An 18,650-nucleotide genomic window follows, 5' to 3' on the forward strand; every position below is an offset into this window, starting at 1 on the left:
ATAAAAGACCTGATTTGACAATTTGACCTGTCTGAGAAGTAAAGAATTAGTAGAGAATTATTTCACTTGTTGATCAAATAAGGGGAAAATGTTTGTCTTGCAGTTCTGTTTTTACTCTCATATCTTCTGTATCTGTATGACCTGGAAATTTTATGCGGTGTGTCCGGAAGACTCATATTCTTTCAAATCATTTGATAGGGTTAGGACTCTTCAACAATCGCGTATCTGTTTGGCTCATTCGTGACTCATTCTTTGCCTCATTTAAAAACACTGAAACATAGTGTTGAAGGCATGCTTGCTGCATATTGCAGAAGCCTGAGGCTGTCATGTTGTGATTAGACTGAGACTGGCTCTTCAGGCCTAGTCAGCCTGTCAGTGTGCCGTGCTCCTCCTTAAGATGCACTAGAGAAAGAGAGAGAAACAGGACGGACAAACCCCGTCTTTATTAGTCACACTAATAAAGCCACTAGATGGCATCCTTGGTTTGGAAGCGACCTGCAGACAGAGTGGAGAAACAGGACTAAGTAGGTCGTAAGGCTCAGCGGAGAAGATTTCACACAAAGATATACTCTAGTTGCTGAGTGTGACACATAATATATCACAGTGCAGACTGTTCTTGTAAAACAAAGCCCTGCACAAAAGGAGCAGACAATAACTGTTGTCTGCCTCTGTGAACAATAAAAGCTTCCCATGCCCACCAATTATGGTGCAGAGCGTAAATCATCCCTAAAATCAGCCAGGCTGGCCTAGAGAAACCATCCTTTACCTGAAGAACCGTGTCAACAAGCTTCTGCCCTGCTGAAGTTTCCAGAGTGGCATCCAGAGCGGGAAATAACAATTTCCTTATGGAGATTAAGTTCACCCTAAAATGAAAATATAGTCGTTATCTTCTCACCCCTATGTCAGTCGAAACTCCACTGAAGTTTTCAGGATCACCGAACACACAGGAGTTTGCCCTCGTGGCTCCATCTCAGCCTCCTTTCAAACCATTGAAATCAATGGGGCTATGTTTTTACGACTCAAAAGAAAAAGCACAAAATGGCCATGAAATTCTTCCAAAGAGCTTGTGCAGCAAGGGGTTAGGGTCACTGACAATACTCTGCTGTGTTTGGAGAAATTTGATTTGACATTTCATGCTTTTTTTTTAGCTGTAAAAAGATGGCCCTGTTAACTTCAACAGTTTGGGAAAAGGCTAAGATGAAGATGGAGCTAACTCTCTGTGTGTTTGGAGATCCTACAAGATTCAATGGAGTTTTGACTGACATGGGTGTAGAGCAGATAATGACTGAATTTTGACTCATTTTTGGAAGAACTATTCTATTAATCTCCATAGGGAAATTCTAATTTTGCCGCTCTGGATGCCGCTCTGGACACTTCAGATGCTTGTTGACACAGCACTTGACCCCGGTCCTTCAGGTGAAGGATGGTCTCTCAGGCCGCCCAGTGAAGTCTTGTAGTTTTCCATGGTTGTTTTTTGGCTGATTTTAGGGCTGATTAACGGTCTGTGGCACTGTCACTTGAAGTTTTTATTATCCAGACAAGGGTGTGTTTGTTTGGAGAGTAAAAAACTTAAAGGAGGACACCAGGATGCTATGAGTTCTGAGTTGATTATGGAAATGCAGCTATGATGAACGTGTTGCTTTTGATGCAGAAAGATCAGACAAATATCATTATCAGTTTTACTTTTAGTTAGTTCTTTTTTGGCACACTTTATGTTCATTTTCAATTTTATCACATAACTACAGAGACAGGTTATTTTCCATTTGAACACCCACCCACATATGCACACACACTACATTCTTATTTATTTTCTATTTTTTATTTGCTGTCAGGGATAAGTTTCACCTTAGCTTATCTCAGGCCCATTTAGGTCAATCAAGTATTCAAGCATTGCATTGTCATTGTGTATTTTAAGATAATTTAATGAGCAGCAAAACAGGTCACAGTATGTAGTGTTACTTTGTGCACTGCATTACAAATGATCAGTTTAAGTACTATTACAAGGCAACGGTGGGGCAAATCATGGAAATCCACTGTGGGAAACAGTGGAAACAGCAGGAGAAGGTGAGATAATCCAAACTACAACTCCCAGAATCCCCATAGAGAAGCCAGTACGGCAGCGCTGAGGGCAGCAGTCAGTGAAAGCCGGACAGCGCCGGCTCCATTACAGAGGTCAGTCTGGCAGCACTGGAAGCTGCTAGTGAAACCAGCACCCAGGATGGAGCCGGTCAGCGTCTTCCCACACAGGTCTGAGTCCAGGCACCCGCGGGTGTGCAGGCTGAACGTCCCTGTGGCGTTGAACTCTGGAAAGATTTTTAAAAAAAGGAGGAGGATGAATTGGAAAGTCAGAAGAGATTAAAGCCCCAATACACACTTTTTTGACCATCTAAAGTTTGGATATGTACATGTGTTCTTAGACAGTATGATGTTTTTTTCTGGAAAATAAATTTGTTATCTTAATCCATCGTAACTCAAAAGTACAAGCCTCTTCTATCCCGCTGTTTACAAGCGTTAGAAATGTAAACAAAGCTTGCACAACTAGGATTCTCTGTCAATCAGTGTGAGAGTGAAAAAAACTCCCATTGTCTTTAGTTTTCAGTGGTGCAGCGACTCTACTGTCATGCTCAGAAGGGCAAGTATCTACATGTGCTGAAGTTGCAAAGAGACTGTAGGATTTTCATTAGGTCCTTGTCAAACTGTCTGAAATGCCTGTGGTGGTTCAGTGTAATTCCATTGCAAGGTTGTTTTTTTCCATTCCACATTTCTATACAATTTAAATTGTTTGTTGTAGCATTTCACTGTTAGTAGAAGATTCATTTCACATTCCCTGATGATAAGATAAGGTAATGTTGCAACTTAACAACATTAGATTGTTTGACAGTTTTTACATATTCTTTGTTGGATTTCTTCATTCTAAGGGAGCTTAATACTTTGATAAGGATGTAACTTTACTCGTAGTAGTGAGCTATTACTAATGATTTGATTTGATTTTGTATTGTTGTATTTCGCTCACAGCTGGCAAGCATTTAACTAGTGCTGATGACCCAAAGGTGCCATTAAATTATCGGGGCATTAGTCTACTGAGCACTGTATATAAACTGTATTCCTCCGTCTTAAATAATAGATTAGTACAGTTTTTAGAGCAAAACAGTCTACTAGAGGAGGAGCAAAATGGTTTTCGAAAGGGAAGAGCCTGTATAGATCATATTTATACAGTATCCACAGTGGTTAGAAACAGATTAAAATACAATAAGCCCACATTTTCTTGTTTTATTGATTTTCAAAAGGCGTTTGATTTTGTTGATCATGATCTCCTAAAGTATAAGCTTTACCAAATAGGGGTTAATGGAAAATTCTATCAAGCTGTTAACTCTTTATATAGGGCACCCGTTGCCTGTGAAAAAGTGAATGAATATCTTACAGAATGGTTTTCCACGCCCTCTGGTGTTAAACAAGGGGATGTTCTATCACCAACCTTATTTGGTGTTTTTATTAATGATTTGGTAAGAGAGGTAAAGCAGCTGGGGAAAGGGGTGTTATGTGGCCATGTACTGTACATTCTTCTTTATGCTGATGATATTATTTTACTGTCAGAAAATGAGGAGGATTTACAAACAATGCTGACATGTTGCTGAATGGTGTAAAAAGTGGAGACTTTTTATCAATCAAAAGAAAAACACAAGTTATGGATTTTCGAAAACCAGATAGAGAAAGGAGTAGTTTTCAGTTTTGTGTTGGTGTGAAACAACTTGAGTTTACAGATAAATATAAGTATCTTGGTTTGTTTCTAGATGAAAGTATGTCCTTTTTACATGGTGCATCAGTTCTAGCAGACTCGGCAAGCAGGGCATTGGGAGGTATTATAGGTAAAACTAAAATGCTGAGAGATATGGGTTATTCTACATATTCCAAACTGTATCAAACATGTGTATGTCTTGTTTTAGATTATGTGTCAGGAATATGGGGTTACAAAAGGTTTCAGAAAAACGAAGGTGTCCATAATCGGGCAATTCGATTATTTTTGGGACTTCATAAATATGCGCCTGTTTTGGCAGTTAATGGAGATATGGGGTGGGACTCCTGTGAAGTAAGATGGAAAGCTGCTGGGTTTACCAACCAACAGGGTGGCTAGTGAAATATTTTATTGGGATTTGTCTGTCGGAGGTGAATGGGTATCTGAAATACTTGATTTATTAGAAGAGTGTGGACTCCAAAGAGCAAATGTGGAAGTGGAGGAGTTTAAATACCAAGTCCAGACTAAATGCACACAGTCATGGGCAGAAGTAATTTATATTCTATATTGTCCTTTATATCATGATTTACGACAAATATTGTTAGTTAATGTTCCTGATTTAGATTTGATAGGTATTGAGAATGGAGCTTAAATTGAATACCTTTTTGATAATGTTTTTGCATTCTCTGAATATCTCTCTAAAGCATGGGATAGGAGGAGAAAAGTAACATATGATAGATAAATTCCTCATACTCTATTTTATATGGATTGCAAACTATTGGTTTATGAACTGGATCAAATATACAGTGTTTGGCACTAATGGATGCAGATGCAGATTTTGTCCTATTTGGATTTGTGTATTGTGTCTTGTGCTTAGAGTGCTGTGTTTGTATGTTTGTATATTTGCTGTTTTTCCATTGTGGGATATCTCCTGGAACGTTATTTGTGGGAGGTTTATGCTTATGTTTATGTTTGGATGATGTTTATGTTTTTGTTTATGTTTATATTTATGTTTGTATGATATCTATGTATTGTGCTGTTAGATGATGGTGGGTTAACATGCCAGAATGTTTGGTTTGTTGTTAGTTAATGTGTCTGAATAATTCCATGAGGGATGGCCAGATGACCAGACACGAAAATAAAATATTCATTCATTCATTCATTCATTCATTCATGTCATGGTCTGCCCCTGTCTGCCCCTGTGTGGTCACCACTCCTTTCACTCCCCAGTCCTGCTATCCTCCTGCCAGCCACTAGATGCCCTTGGACTTTCCTCCCTTCTGTGCTCCTTCCCTCCACACCTGCCCTGCATCACCCTCGTTTGCCCTGTTACCTTGTTCCCCCTTCACCAGCCTGCTTCCACCTATCAGCTCCCGGACTCTTTTCCCTCCTGCCAGCTGTTCCTCATTTCCCCGTTAGTCTGTGTGTATAAGTAGTCTGTCTTTTCCCTGGAGTGGTGTCAGTTCGTCTGTTGTGTTTCCCACGTTACCTGCGGCGCCTCCTGCTGTGTACCCCCGTGTTTCATGTGGATACCTTTCTCGCCTTGTTACTGGCCAGATTTGATTTTGTCTTCCTTTGTTTGCCAGCCTGTGGTGGTTTTTGGTTTTCCTGTTTTGTACTTGCCGCAGTTCTTCATTGAAGCTGCTTGCTTCAGACTGTCTGCATTTGGGTCCTAATCTCTGCCCCTTGACAATTCATTAATTCATTCAGTGCTAAAATAATTTGCACTTGTTCACATTTGTCTTACAGGTTGGGCCTTTAACATCACTCTCTTTAGTTTTATGATACAGGTATATTTCATCCTTTCCGGTCTGGTCATAATGTTAATTATTTTTCCTTACGTGCTTCTCCAGTGTAGCAGTTGAGAGTTGAGTTATCACATGTGACATCTTGTGGAAACAGGCACGTCCCAAATACACCAATGGGGCACTGCCTGCAGGTCAGACACTGTGCTGTGGGATGGAAAGAGGAGACAATATGATGGCAGCTTCACAACTCACTCAACAACATAGTTTGGAGACACTGCCTGTACAGCACACCTGTACCAGGAAAAAGATATGGATGATGGATGGTTGGGGAGATATAGAGATAGTCTAGGCTGCAGGCGTACGTGACCGAGCTTGATTCTTATAACATGGGCTGCTATGGTGTGAAAGACAGCTAGAGATGATGATGTAATAAACTACATTATTATGCATAGATGCCAAAAAATGGAATCAGGTCTATTTTGTATTTGCACTTAAAGTCACAATGAAATGAAAAATGACTTTTCACCTTGTTAGCTAAATTTCCATTGCATAATAAACACCTATTATCAATAAATTTGTAAAAAAGTTTTATTTTCTTGTATTTTTATATCAAAATCCCATCACTTATGCTTTCTTCAAAACAGTGTAGCCTATCTTTAATACACATTATTGTGTACCAGGAGGCTTAAAAAAACAAATAAAACTGCCTTTCCCTCCCTAACTGATATCCAGTTGGTTTACACTTTTGATGATCCCTCTGTGCGTCATGCCCCAATCTCCCATTTCAACAGGAAATACATCAAATGAAAGAAGCAAGATGCCCTCAAAGTGCCGTTTCATTGTGACTTTAATTATTATATAGAATGCTCTAGTCTCATTATTGTGAAACCTCAGTATATACTACAAGATAACGAAGAACACCTTATTAGATCTGACTGACCACTGGACCAGGAACTCAGTTGATGGAGTGAATATCATTAAGCTGTGCAGTAAAACCCCATGAGGCTTAATCATGGAAGGCAATTAATATAATCACCCATCTTTCTCTTTTTGTTTATGCAGGTATAATGAGCCTCCAATATTGGGTACAAACATCGTAACAGCCATACTACCTATATGAATCCAATTCTCTTGACTACATTTGTCCTCCTATTATAATGAGTTTTAGTGTCATTTGGCACTTGGCACAAAAATGAAAACCACACTTATTAGATATTGAAATCAGATGCCACAGTAACAGTACAATGACGAGCTTTGAGGCGCTGAAATTCCACAGCTGTTTGCTGTTGGTCAAAGTAATGTTTAGTTGTTACCCCCAGCCTGGGATTTTATTTAGCCACAAAGCATCTGGGTATACTGATACACTTTAACTTATATAGCTCAATATGTGGGTCTGATTCACCTCACTACACATATTACGGACGTAAAGAAATGTTTTACATCTCAAAAGTGCATTAAAGATTTTGGCGTTACATAATGTTAGTCGTATCAAAAGCTCTTTTAATCCACAAAAACAACAACAATAACAATGACAATAATAAATGGTTTGGTTTTCAGTAATGGGCCTTCCTTTGGCTTTGGTTTGGTATAAGGATCAGGTTTAACATTTCATTTTATCAAGTCAATGTTCTGATTTTAGACGTGTTTCTGAACTCACCTGCTGCTATGAAGGCTCCCAGGACAAACACTCCTTTCCAAAAATTATTCATCTTTCCGTGTGGTTACGGGATCAAAAGATTCCTCTAATAAAAATACTTTTAGGCTTAATTACTGGTCTTACTCAAGCAGGCTACTGAAAAAGCAATGGCAAGATTTCAGGTGAGAAACAAAGAGGAAGGAACAGGCAAGAGAATGAGGTTCATCAGGTTCTTCTGTCTTCTTGTGTCAGGGTGAAGAGGAAGTCAGCAGCATGACTGGAAAATTCCTCACAGGTCAAACCTTTTTCCATTAACATACACAGTCTGGAGGAACCTAAACTTGACAGACATTCAGTTTAATCTTGTTCAGTTGTTTTTTTTTATTCATTCAACCAATTTACACACAAGAGTAAAATCAGTCAATCAGTCAATAAGTTGTTTTGTTTTTGTTTTTTTTCTTAATATTTCATGTGAATCTACAAAAGCAAAAATGTATTAAAAGAAATCAAACAGCCCACATAAATGTAATGAACCATTTTTCTGTGGCTATGAGATGGATGATTAGATGATCTAATTAGATGAACAATTTCTCAGCTGCACATTTGTATAAAATATTGTCCCATACTACAGTTACATTGTGCTTCCACATCGAGTCTATATTCTCAGAACCAAAAAATTGCAGACATAGCACAACATCATAAGTATCACAATGTAGCAGTTTGTATGGTGCTTCCCCAAGAGGCCACTGTTACAACTACAACACATCACCTGAGTAAAACCTGTTTTTAATCCCTTTGCATACAAAGACTACACCCAGTGATGAGTGGGATCCTCCCTTAAGAGGCTTTTCTACTGATCCCAGCTGCTCCAGACGGCCAGCAGGGCGGCGCCCACAGCAGCAGTGAGAGGCAGCCGAATGGAGGAGGCTCCGTTGCAGCGGTCGGTGCTGCAGCAGGTCTTGCTGACGGTGTAGCCGGCCGTCAGGAGGCTTCCCGTCTCCGTTTGGTTGCAGGAAGCCGAGGCCAGGCAGCCTCTGGTCTGGAGGCTCAGCAAACCACTGACGTTGAAAGCTGGAGGGGGCGAGGAAAGAGTTCAGCTGCCTCTGTTGAACTTAAAGCTACAGTATGTAACTTTTTGACGTTATAATAACAATAAAAAATGGGATGCATTATACGTTATCAGTCTGTCTGTCTGTGTGTGTTCATGCCTAAATCCCACTGTCTAAAATTTGCTTTTCAATGGTGTTTGGGACGTTTCGGGGCATATACTATTTGCTGTGGGTGTGGCCAGCAAGGAGGCAAAGACCACAGTGCAGGGAAGTCATAGCAACAACTACAATGGTAGAAAGCGGTAAGAAAAGAAAGTACAACACGGCTAAACGTGCAGCAGACAAGACCTGTTCAAAAACACAGTGAACATCAGCATTGCATTTTCTTTTTCTTGCAGATTGGCTGCGTTCACCATCCACTTCTTCAAAGCCTATTGCATGTTGTAGCTTTAATTGTCCCTAACTGCAACTGATTATATAGCACATTGCATTGTAGAGCAGCTGTTTAAACTCAATAATAATAATAAACAACTACTGTTTATCATAAAGAATCCCTGACGTGCAGAGAATGACATACTGTGAGTCGTACAGGTTGTAACGGACTGAACGGGAAAGCAGATGATCATTTGCTTTAGTCTCACCCAGATTTCCGCAGTAGCAGTTTGTCTCGGACTCGCCGCACGTCTCGGTGGAGCTGAACAGGCATTTACCTGCGATCCCCACTCTGCAGGTGTTACAGGTCAAAGACTCACCTGCAACAAGGGGAAGGAGGGAAAGACAGAGGAGAGTAAACGACAGGACAGGAGGAGAGCGGAGAGGTGATGGAAAAGGAGAAGGACCTACTTTCTTCCAAGTAATACATCGGAGGAAATTTAACCAGTAAGCCACAGTGACTAAACTCAATATTTTGTCACTAAACCAATATTTCAATGAATACAACGACCTGCCGCTTCCCTGACCACAATGCTGACATCATCATCTCCTTTATCAACATCACAACATCACCATCATTATCATAGTCATCATCAAAGTTGTCGTTATTATAAAAAAAACACACCATCACACATAAACATTAACTACAATGTTAGAAAACACTTTCATTAATTCAGATTAAATCCAGTAACTTTTCAATTTATACTTGGAGAGACAAAGAGTTTTTAGTTGCCCAATGTTGTTTCATGGATCAGCCATTTTCTATTCCCATGACATTCCAGTTAATTTACTCACAGACAGACAAGTTTAGCTCTCACATTTTTAGTATAATTTATCATCATGTGTATTGGTGTAATGACTATGTGACTAAGTTTGACTCACCTTCTAAACTTAGCACAACACTTGGTGACACTGTGCAATAAAATAATGATGTAATCCATTTGCGAAACAGTATATGAGCAGCTCAAAGATTCTGCGTGAAGCAGTGAAATATCTGCCTTAAATTTATCAGTAAAACTCACATTTGACATGAACTATCTATTGGTCTAATTGAAGAGTTTCATTCCAAAATTAGAACACAAAATTTGAAATAAATAAACAAATAAAAAACATTGACAACAAACTTATGAAATGATTGTTGGTATAAAAGTAAGGCACATCATGAGTTATGCATGTAGAGCACTTTGGAATGCAGTCATTAAAATGATAATAAACATTTAAATTATTTGATTACATTTTTTGTCATCAGCAGTTAATCCTATCTGTGTCCTCCTTTTAATCATCTCAGTTACAGTAAATGTCTGTAACTTTTTTCACATAAAGTATCTCTAGTGTGAGTCTAACTTCATCCATTTCCCAAGGTTGTTTCATTGAGGGTCTTTCTCATGTATCATGTTGCATCTCTGAGCATTATCAGCGCCTTATAGGTGATCATTGACCACTGATTATCATTGATCAGGTTGAGAGAGAACCATTTGGAGGTCCTAATCCTCAAAATATGCTATGATAACAAAATATGTAATGCCATTTTCCTGTGGTAGATGAATGCCTCCTTCTTCCTCTTACCTGTAACTAACATCGCCATCAGTGCCACACCGACCCACAGGAATCTGTTCATCTTGATCTTATAGAGAGATGTGTGGGCTACAGAGGAAATAAGATGATGCCACAGCAACAGAACCAGTCAAAAAGCCTTTCAAAGATCCAACAGTGCAAGTATCTGTCTGATAAAGTGTATCGAGGTTTGTAATGAGCATCACCTGCTGCGGGCATCTGCTTTTATCCCAAGGGTGTGGCGTCAGGGGCTCGGGGTTGGGGAACGTGGTTCTTACCCCTATATGGTGAACAAAAACGGGGTTGAACCCGTGAGAGAACGGGGCGTCAGAGAGGCGTAGATGTAGATTTGTCGCCCATTCACACATTTGTTAAAATGTTGACAGCACAACCTCATTGCTGTGTGTGCATGTGTGTGTGTGTTTGAGTGGGTCTTTGTGTGTTTGTGTGTGTACATATCACACGTCATTCTCGCACAACAAGCCTTTTAAACTTAAAACACCATTACCTTACTTTTCAAAAGAATTCTTTGAACAACTTTTCAATAGAGAATTAATCTTCAGTCAATAATACAGTAATTCCTCAACAAACATTAGGATTCTGTATCAAAGCAATCCGATAATGAGGAGAACACTCCCTTCACTGTAATAGCATTGAGCTAATAACTACACTATAGCAGACTTTGAAGAATAGAACAGAATAGAATAGAATAGAATAGAATAGAATAGAATAGAAACTCGTTTTGAATGGAATGGAAGCTGTGAGCTCAGTGAGTAAGTGTTCAAAACATACTTTGCATCTAACTATATGAACTGTATAAGCACAGAGATGTAAATCATATTTCAAATCTTTTTTTTTTTTTCAGGTCTACTCATATCAGTTTTTCTATCAAAACAACACAGATGATAGCAAAGTGTGACTGGAGTTTGAACCCATGCAATCCACACCTGGGTCAAAAAGTATCTGAAAGTTTAGTTTTTGTTTTAATCTATAGTGAAAGTACACAAAATTTACTTGCAAATAGTCAATAGTAATTCAGTCAATAGCATTTATTGTAAAATCCACGTCCACATACTCCAAGCAGGTTAAAACAAACACTATTTGGAAATGCTGTTTGATCCAGGTGGCAGGTGGACCGCTCCCCAGTCAAGTGTCTTGGTCTGTTTAACATCTGGCTTATTCAATCACATTAATTACTTATAAGCTGTAGCTACATTCCAAAGAAATCACACACAGGGATGCAAGTGGAAATAATATCATGTTGTAATTGGTGTCAGGATTTAGCAGTTATGTGCAGACAGAGGCCTTTGAGTTGGCTCTGAGAATACAGTGAGGTGAAACTACAATATCTTGAATAAACATTGGAGACGTCACGTGATCAAAACCTGCTTTAATTCTTGTGGCTTCACTGCATAACGGCAACACACTCTGGAAGCCTCTAAAGGTTTTCAAACTGAATTAACAGGTGTTGAAAAGTGTGGAAGTGCATATAAAAGCAGGTCAGTTCAGTCTCGATACACCCAACACATTGCATGTAATTGTCTCCTATACTATAGAGTGTTATGTCCAAGTTGAGTCATATTGCGCATCCCTTCAGTATACATCATATGGACACTGAACAAAAAATTTAATTTAAAATATAGTCAAGAAATTAAGGCGTAGAAAAAAGGAATGAAATTTTGAATTGGAAATGTGGGAAACCCTTTAAATTACAGGCCATTAACTATGTAGTAATGCCTGCAAATAAAGTAATTTCCAAATAAAATAATAAAATAAAAATAAAATAGATTTAATAACTAGTTACTGCATTAGAATGACTGGTAACTACTGAGTAAGTAAACAAAGTATAAGTAAACAAAGGTGCTTTTTATCGGGCGAGGCCCGTTCTGGGGTTTCAGCTGTTTTCTGTTAATATGTGAATATTGTACATAGTCAGTACTGGTATGTCTTTTCTAAAATATATAATGTATTATTGTATGTATTCTACATTACAAGCAAATGAAAACCTAGGTGTCATCTGCCTCTAGCACCTTTCTAGGGTTTTCAAAAGTGTGTGGTAGTGCCACATGAAAAAGCACCTTTTTTTTATTTAGTTGTGTATCACACAGTAATTACCAGTCATTCTAATGCTATAACTAGTTATTACATCTATTTTACTTGGATATTACTTAGGTTTTTCCGGTTATTACTGCGTAATTAATGGCCTGTAATTTAAAGGGTTACTGAAATGTGTAGTGACTCATTTCCCACTCCACTCTTCTTCTTCTCTAGTGATCCCAGGTGCTCCAAACAGCCACCATGGCGGCTCCCAGGGCCGCAGTGAGAGGCAGCTGGATGGAGGAGGCTCCGTTGCAGCGGTCGCTGCTGCAGCAGGTCCTGGTGACGCTGTAGCTGGTCGTCAGGATGATTCCCGTTTGGTTTACGCAGGCAGCTGGTTCTATACAGCCTCTGGCATAGAGACTCAGCAGCTCTGTCACATTAAACTCTGGAGGAGGCAGAGGAGAGGTATCATTGACGTGAATTGCATTTTACTTGAGCTTATTATAGAGCAATCACACAGTCAAAGCAAACAAAAATGACTTCTGATAAATGACACGTAGGGTTTCATTGACATGGGTTTTTGAAGTCCTATTTTCCATACAGATATTTTTGGACTATAGTCGCAGATAGCCGATATTTTGTGCTGATATTCTATACCTTTAAATTTGACCATTTTCATGCCAAAAACAAATTACTAATATTCAGTGTTTCCCCCAGAATTTTATTCTTGGCAGGCTCTGAAACAGCATTTAGATCATCATGTGACATAATTTGGAGTTAACTGAATTGTTAATTTAACCCAAAATGACGTTCATAATTTACACAAATCCTAATTGAACAATTAAATAAATAAATAAAATGTGCCAAGAAAATAAATTGTCATTGCCTTTTACACTGTTTTGCTGTAGCTGTGGTCAGGGAGGAACCTTAATCGTATCAGAGATGGACGGCATTGACCGGCCTGTTTCTGATATTTAATATAAGGCCAATATCAGCCCAATATATCAGCAAACCAATATAACGACATGTCAGTCTAATGCAAATAGTTCCTGGATAACTTTGTAACAGTACAGTACAGTTATCTGATGGCTTTTCCTTCTGCTAAATGAAATAAGCATCAGTCATTCAGCTGTTGATCTTACTGGCTTCTCCGACGTAGCAGTTGGTCTGAGCTTTGCTGCAATTTACAGTTGACTCCTTGAAGCAGGCGCCGAAGAGATCAAAATCACAGGTGTTACAGATCAGAGACTCAACTGTGGGAGAGGAGAGGAGAGGAGAGGAGAGGAGAGGAGAGGAGGAGGAGGTGAGAGAGGAGAGGAGAGGAGAGGAGAGGAGAGGAGAGGAGAGGAGAGGAGGGGAGAAAGAGGTGAGAGAGGAGAGAAGAGGAGGAGCGGAGAGGAGAATGAGGTGAGAGAGAGGAGAGGAGAGGAGAGGAGAGGAGAGGAGGGGAGAAAGAGGTGAGAGAGGAGAGAAGAGGAGGAGCGGAGAGGAGAATGAGGTGAGAGAGAGGAGAGGAGAGGAGAGGAGAGGAGCAGAGAGGAGAATGAGGTGAGAGAGGAGAGGAGAGGAGAAGGAGGAGAGGAGAGGACAGTGAGAAAGTTCAGAGGGGACACAGGGGAAAAGATTGAAAACATTTTAATTATTTTGAATTATTTTGATCCCCGGGTATCAATCCTCCACCATATACTGTGGGTGAAAGTTAAAAAACAAAAAGCTCAAAAATTCAAACTTCATTTACTTTACCACCTTTATCAAACAAACGCCTGCTGTAATCACAATGTACACAACAGGGTTTGTTCCATAACCACCCAAGGTGAACCGTGGCCTCGGCCCTGTTGCACAATGTGAAATGGATTATGACTTTGAAGCAAATTATGTGATATGCCGCACCCTTTTTTTATGAGGTAAATACAGAAGAGATGAAATCTGCCCTGCTTTTTAAATCAATTTTGTACAATCACACCGCATGCTGTGACCACAATACCCTGTCCTTGGTTTTCTACATCATCATCATCATCATCATCATCATCATCATCATCATCATCATCATCCTTAATAGAAACATCTCCCAACTCTAACTCAAAGGAGAGAACATCATTTTTTGGAAATTCAACCAAACACAAATTTAAAGAGAGATTATCACAGCTGTAACAAGAAGAAATGAAGAACAACCTAAGTCGTTGTTATCGACAACAAAATGTATAGTTTCATTAACAAAAGATAAACATTTTCATTTTCCCAAGGTAAGTATAAGTTAAAGGCATGTATAGTTTTCCATGCACAATAGATGCTTGCCATGCACCTACCTGTAACAAAAAGCGCCGCCAGAGCCACACAGGTGCACAGAAACTTGTTCATTATGATCTTCAAAGAGATGTGTGAGAATATCAGAGAAAATATCACTGAGTAGTGTTGGTCTCTAACTGTGATAATGCAGGACCTTCCTCTTCCTCTAGCTGTGTGAGTGCGATAAAGTGTTGAGAAATAGAGTCGATATCTATATATACCAGGAGTTAGATCAGTGATACTTTGCAAATAAAGGTCAACAAAAGGCCTGCGATAAGAGGGAACCTGTGACGGGAGGCACATTCCTTTAATATGAAGTGGAGAAGAGAAGAGAAGAGAAGAGAAGAGAAGAGAAGAGAAGAGTATAGAAGAGAAGAGAAGAGAAGAGAAGAGAAGAGAAGAGAGGAGAAGAGAAGAGAGGAGTATAGAAGAGAAGAGAGGAGAAGAGAAGAGAGGAGTATAGAAGAGAAGAGAAGAGAAAAGAAGAGAGGAGAAGAGAAGAGAGGAGAAGAGAAGAGAAGAGAGAAAAATATTGCTAAGACATATTAAGATCAGCTCATATTCTGTATGATGTTCTAAAATAAAAACACCAGTGAACGTTTTTTTTAAAGGATTTTCTTTATTTTCACTCCTTCATTTTGTCCAATGAGACACACACTAATTAAAAGGATAAATAAAATTTGTTTAAAAAAAAAAAAAAAGAAGAAGAATAAAAACAGCGTGGAAGGTGTAAGAACTCAGTGTTTGCCTTAAACACTCCATTGATCGACTTCCATGATGTAAACATGTAAAAAATGAAAACAGTTCCAGCTATACACGGTTCATTTAGCTTCATACTGAACATTTGGGTTCACGTTACTCGTCATCAGAAAAGGGGAAACTGACATGACAACTATCCACAAGCAGAACTAAGTATAGGATGGCCAAAGCATATAAATAATATAGACCATTATCTCAAGAAGTCCAGAGAGTTTAATTCAACATCATAGCAAAACGACAAATTAAGTCAAGTTTGAAGCAACCGGTTTGTCAGACTGGTTTCATGGACAGCTGGCAGATGCGGTGTGTCTTTCCCGTTGTTGTTGTTATTGTTGCTTTTGTGTAAAGTGTTTATTGCTGGAAGGGGAGGGGCGGGGCGGGGCGCGGTCAGGTGTTTAGTACAGCATGCTCCCCCACACTGAGGCCAGGGCGGCTGCGGCGAGGGCGGCGGTGAGGGACAGCTTGGTGGAGGGGGCGCCGCTCAGCTGGACGGGGTTGCACCTGTCCGTGGAGCAGCACTCGACCGTGGTCTGGACGGTGGCGCCCAGCAGGGTGCTGTTGGTGGTGGCGTTGCATCCGGAGGGCTCGCGGCACCCCTGGGTGTTGAAGCCCTGGAATTCACTGAGGCTGGGGAAAGCTGAGGAATAAAGTATTGATGTTGAGAAGAGAAGGATTGTATTGAGAGAAAAAAAAACATACAGATCAGTGTGAAGGTAAAACATGAACTTCTAGTCACGTGGGGGCAGCTGAGGCATTCTGGGTATGCTTGTTGACCTTTGTGTGTTTGTGTGTGTGTGTGTGTGTGATTGAGTGTTGGTATGTGAAAGTGATTTTGACAATGCAGACATGCCCATGTGGTTATGTAATGTTTGACTGACAGGGTGTGAGTGCTGGTGAGGTGGACGAGACTTACTTGCTCTTCCGGTAAAGCAGACGCTGGTGTTGGTTGAGCAGGTCACGTCAGCAGAGTTCAGGCAGTAACCGAACAGACCCACTGAGCATTTGTTGCATGTCAGGGACTCCACTGAAACAGAAACAATACAAAAGGTTAAGAGGTGTAATTTAACTTGCAAGCAACAGAGACGAGGAGAGGATTCAGACGCTGCTAAGTTTCTGATGTTGGTGGCAGTAAGATAGCTGATCTCCAAAAGTTTTAGATTCAGTCAAATGAGCTGAAACAATGGACTGGAAAAAAAAAATCTGTATCATCTCTGTATCTACAGGAGATTGTTTGCACATATTGGAATGATTTCATTCAAAAAGCTTCCACTCAGTATTTCAAAAACAGATTTATCATGTCCTCAAGACTATTTTGTAAGCAAAGATCTTACGAAGACTCTCGACTTTAATATCCACCCATAATTTGCTTTATTTTCATGGCGGCAATGCTTTTGGTAAGAGTTTGTGTTATTCTTGTGTTATTTTGGTTTGCCTTTGATGTCAGCGATGCCTCATAATGTTTTTCTAGTCTTGCTCCCGACCGTTCAGCATGACTTTCTGCCGGGCCGCATGGCATCACCTCTGTGCCGGCGCCAAAGTATCACCATAAAATATTGTGGTTGATTTGTGGTGCACCACACCCTGTTCTGCTGTGCAGGAACAGTAACTGGAGGGCAGTAACAGTAACATAAGCACCTGCCATGACCACACCCTGGTTTGGATTTCTGGATTGTGTATGAGGAAACAACGACAGGCTAACAGAAGTAATATGAAGAAAAACATTCTGATTTCAGAAATGAGGGTTGAATTTCATATTGGCAAGGAACATCCTCTGTGAAAGGAAATCAACTGCCAATCAATGCTAAACTCAGACTAAATGGGGATGCACAACAAGATTTTGACTCACTTAGGTTCACACTAATTTGCAAGATTGAGAAGAGAGTCCTAGGTCGCAGTTTTCTTTAAAGAGGCTTTCTTAATGAATCCCAAAACTTCATGTTGGATGGAGATGTGGGAGCTTAATTAATTCAACAAGTCTCAGAGTGTGTACCCAAGACCTCGGGAAGTGGCAGACAGGTGTGCAGCAGTCAATGGATACATTTCTCTAAGAAGTAAGATGAATTTGATCTTTAATTTTGCCCAAATATATTCACTCCACACTGGACTGGTATACGGTCGCCAAGACAAATTCCTGTGCATTTGACTTGGCAAATAAAGTGATTCTGATTCTGATTAACTAGTCGATCAAAAACAAATTGAATTCACCCTGTGGCAGTTGTTCTGTTTGCTCAACAGTGATGCATAAACTGAACCACAGTCACTCCAAGTCAATCAATCTGGCACTCCATTCAAAATAAAACACAAATGGAGCGTCAGGCCCTTTTACTGACTGAGTTGTTGGATATATTTGTTATTAGCTGCCCAGATCCTTTATTTGAAAGTCCTTTCAAATATTATGGCACACTGTTTATTCCCAGCCAACCCCTCTAATTGAATGACAAATTAAGAATAGCTATATATTTAATCAGATTAACTACTGGTCAATTGCATACTGCAACCAAACCTAAAAACTGACCTCAACAGTTTCAAAAAAATGGAAATTTATTGGAGAACCTCTTGGAAAAAACCCACCATTTACAAACTAATTGCCAGAATTGTTTTGATCACATCTTGTCCATCAAAGTCTTACTCATCCAATAATACGTTTGTGATCATTGATTCTTGCTCTTGATTATTGATCAGGCTTACCCAGCATGAAAGATGCAACGGCTGCGATGATTCCAAATACGATCCTGCCCATCTTGCTGTGTGAGGTGACGCTCTTGGCTTCTGGTGGCAGAAAAATTCCTTTCGCAGGATAAAAGCACGCAAAGCTTCTTGTCACCCAAGTGGATGGATGCGGAGTGTCAGAAAAACTGGTGAGCCTGCACCACAGGCCCAAGGTTAAATACAACCCGGTGAGACGCGAGAAGGGAGGGAACAAGAGGGGCTTCTACAGGTTTTTGTCATTCTGATAGGTGAGAGTCACACGGTGAAACACTTGATTGATGCACATAACAAAGAGATGAGAGAAGGATCAGTGAAGACAAAGAGGGAGCTGTGCTATGTTGAAACTGTCTATATAATCTGACCTGTGATTCAAGAACAGATATTAGTCACTGATTACAGGCCCAACAATTAGCGAAAGTTTATATAATTTAGTGGAGCACTTTGTTTAGAAAGTAACTCAACAGTAAGAAAAAATAATGATGATTATAATGCACTTTTGGCATTATCCAAAGGGCTTTGAAAGAGTTTCATCCACAACCCATTGAGGAGCATGTGAGCCTTCAATTCAAGTGAAAACATGAAAACCACCCAAATTGGAGTTATGAGATTTTCACGTGACAACAGCTATGTTTTAGCTTGTTTAATGAAAAAATGAAGCTGACGTTCACATTTAAAATACAGAGGCAACACACACCAGAAATTGT

At 39.8% G+C, this 18,650-nt stretch overlaps 4 protein-coding genes across 4 annotated transcripts; all 4 read right to left on the reverse strand.

The window, feature by feature from the left end:
* Positions 1-1,665: 1,665 nt before the first annotated feature.
* Positions 1,666-7,331, reverse strand: LOC144542945 (uncharacterized). Its single transcript, XM_078290577.1, has 3 exons — positions 7,139-7,331; positions 5,575-5,685; positions 1,666-2,303 (listed from the first exon to the last, which is right to left on the reverse strand). The coding sequence occupies exons 1-3, from the start codon at positions 7,188-7,190 to the stop codon at positions 2,080-2,082; spliced, it is 387 nt and encodes a 128-aa protein (XP_078146703.1). The 5' UTR covers positions 7,191-7,331; the 3' UTR covers positions 1,666-2,079.
* Positions 7,332-7,568: 237 nt separating this feature from the next.
* LOC144542929 (uncharacterized) lies at positions 7,569-10,337 on the reverse strand. Its single transcript, XM_078290542.1, has 3 exons — positions 10,165-10,337; positions 8,808-8,918; positions 7,569-8,188 (listed from the first exon to the last, which is right to left on the reverse strand). The coding sequence occupies exons 1-3, from the start codon at positions 10,214-10,216 to the stop codon at positions 7,968-7,970; spliced, it is 384 nt and encodes a 127-aa protein (XP_078146668.1). The 5' UTR covers positions 10,217-10,337; the 3' UTR covers positions 7,569-7,967.
* A 2,082-nt stretch (positions 10,338-12,419) lies between these two features.
* LOC144542932 (uncharacterized) lies at positions 12,420-14,604 on the reverse strand. The gene is made up of 3 exons (XM_078290554.1): positions 14,499-14,604; positions 13,335-13,445; positions 12,420-12,637 (listed from the first exon to the last, which is right to left on the reverse strand). Exons 1-3 carry the CDS (start codon positions 14,548-14,550, stop codon positions 12,420-12,422), a joined length of 381 nt encoding a protein of 126 aa, XP_078146680.1. The 5' UTR covers positions 14,551-14,604.
* An 890-nt stretch (positions 14,605-15,494) lies between these two features.
* Positions 15,495-18,073, reverse strand: LOC144542896 (uncharacterized). Its single transcript, XM_078290467.1, has 3 exons — positions 17,926-18,073; positions 16,151-16,261; positions 15,495-15,874 (listed from the first exon to the last, which is right to left on the reverse strand). Exons 1-3 carry the CDS (start codon positions 17,975-17,977, stop codon positions 15,633-15,635), a joined length of 405 nt encoding a protein of 134 aa, XP_078146593.1. The 5' UTR covers positions 17,978-18,073; the 3' UTR covers positions 15,495-15,632.
* Positions 18,074-18,650: the final 577 nt, after the last annotated feature.

This window comes from Centroberyx gerrardi, chromosome 19, assembly GCF_048128805.1.
Source record: "Centroberyx gerrardi isolate f3 chromosome 19, fCenGer3.hap1.cur.20231027, whole genome shotgun sequence".
Taxonomy (NCBI): Eukaryota; Metazoa; Chordata; class Actinopteri; order Beryciformes; family Berycidae; genus Centroberyx; species Centroberyx gerrardi.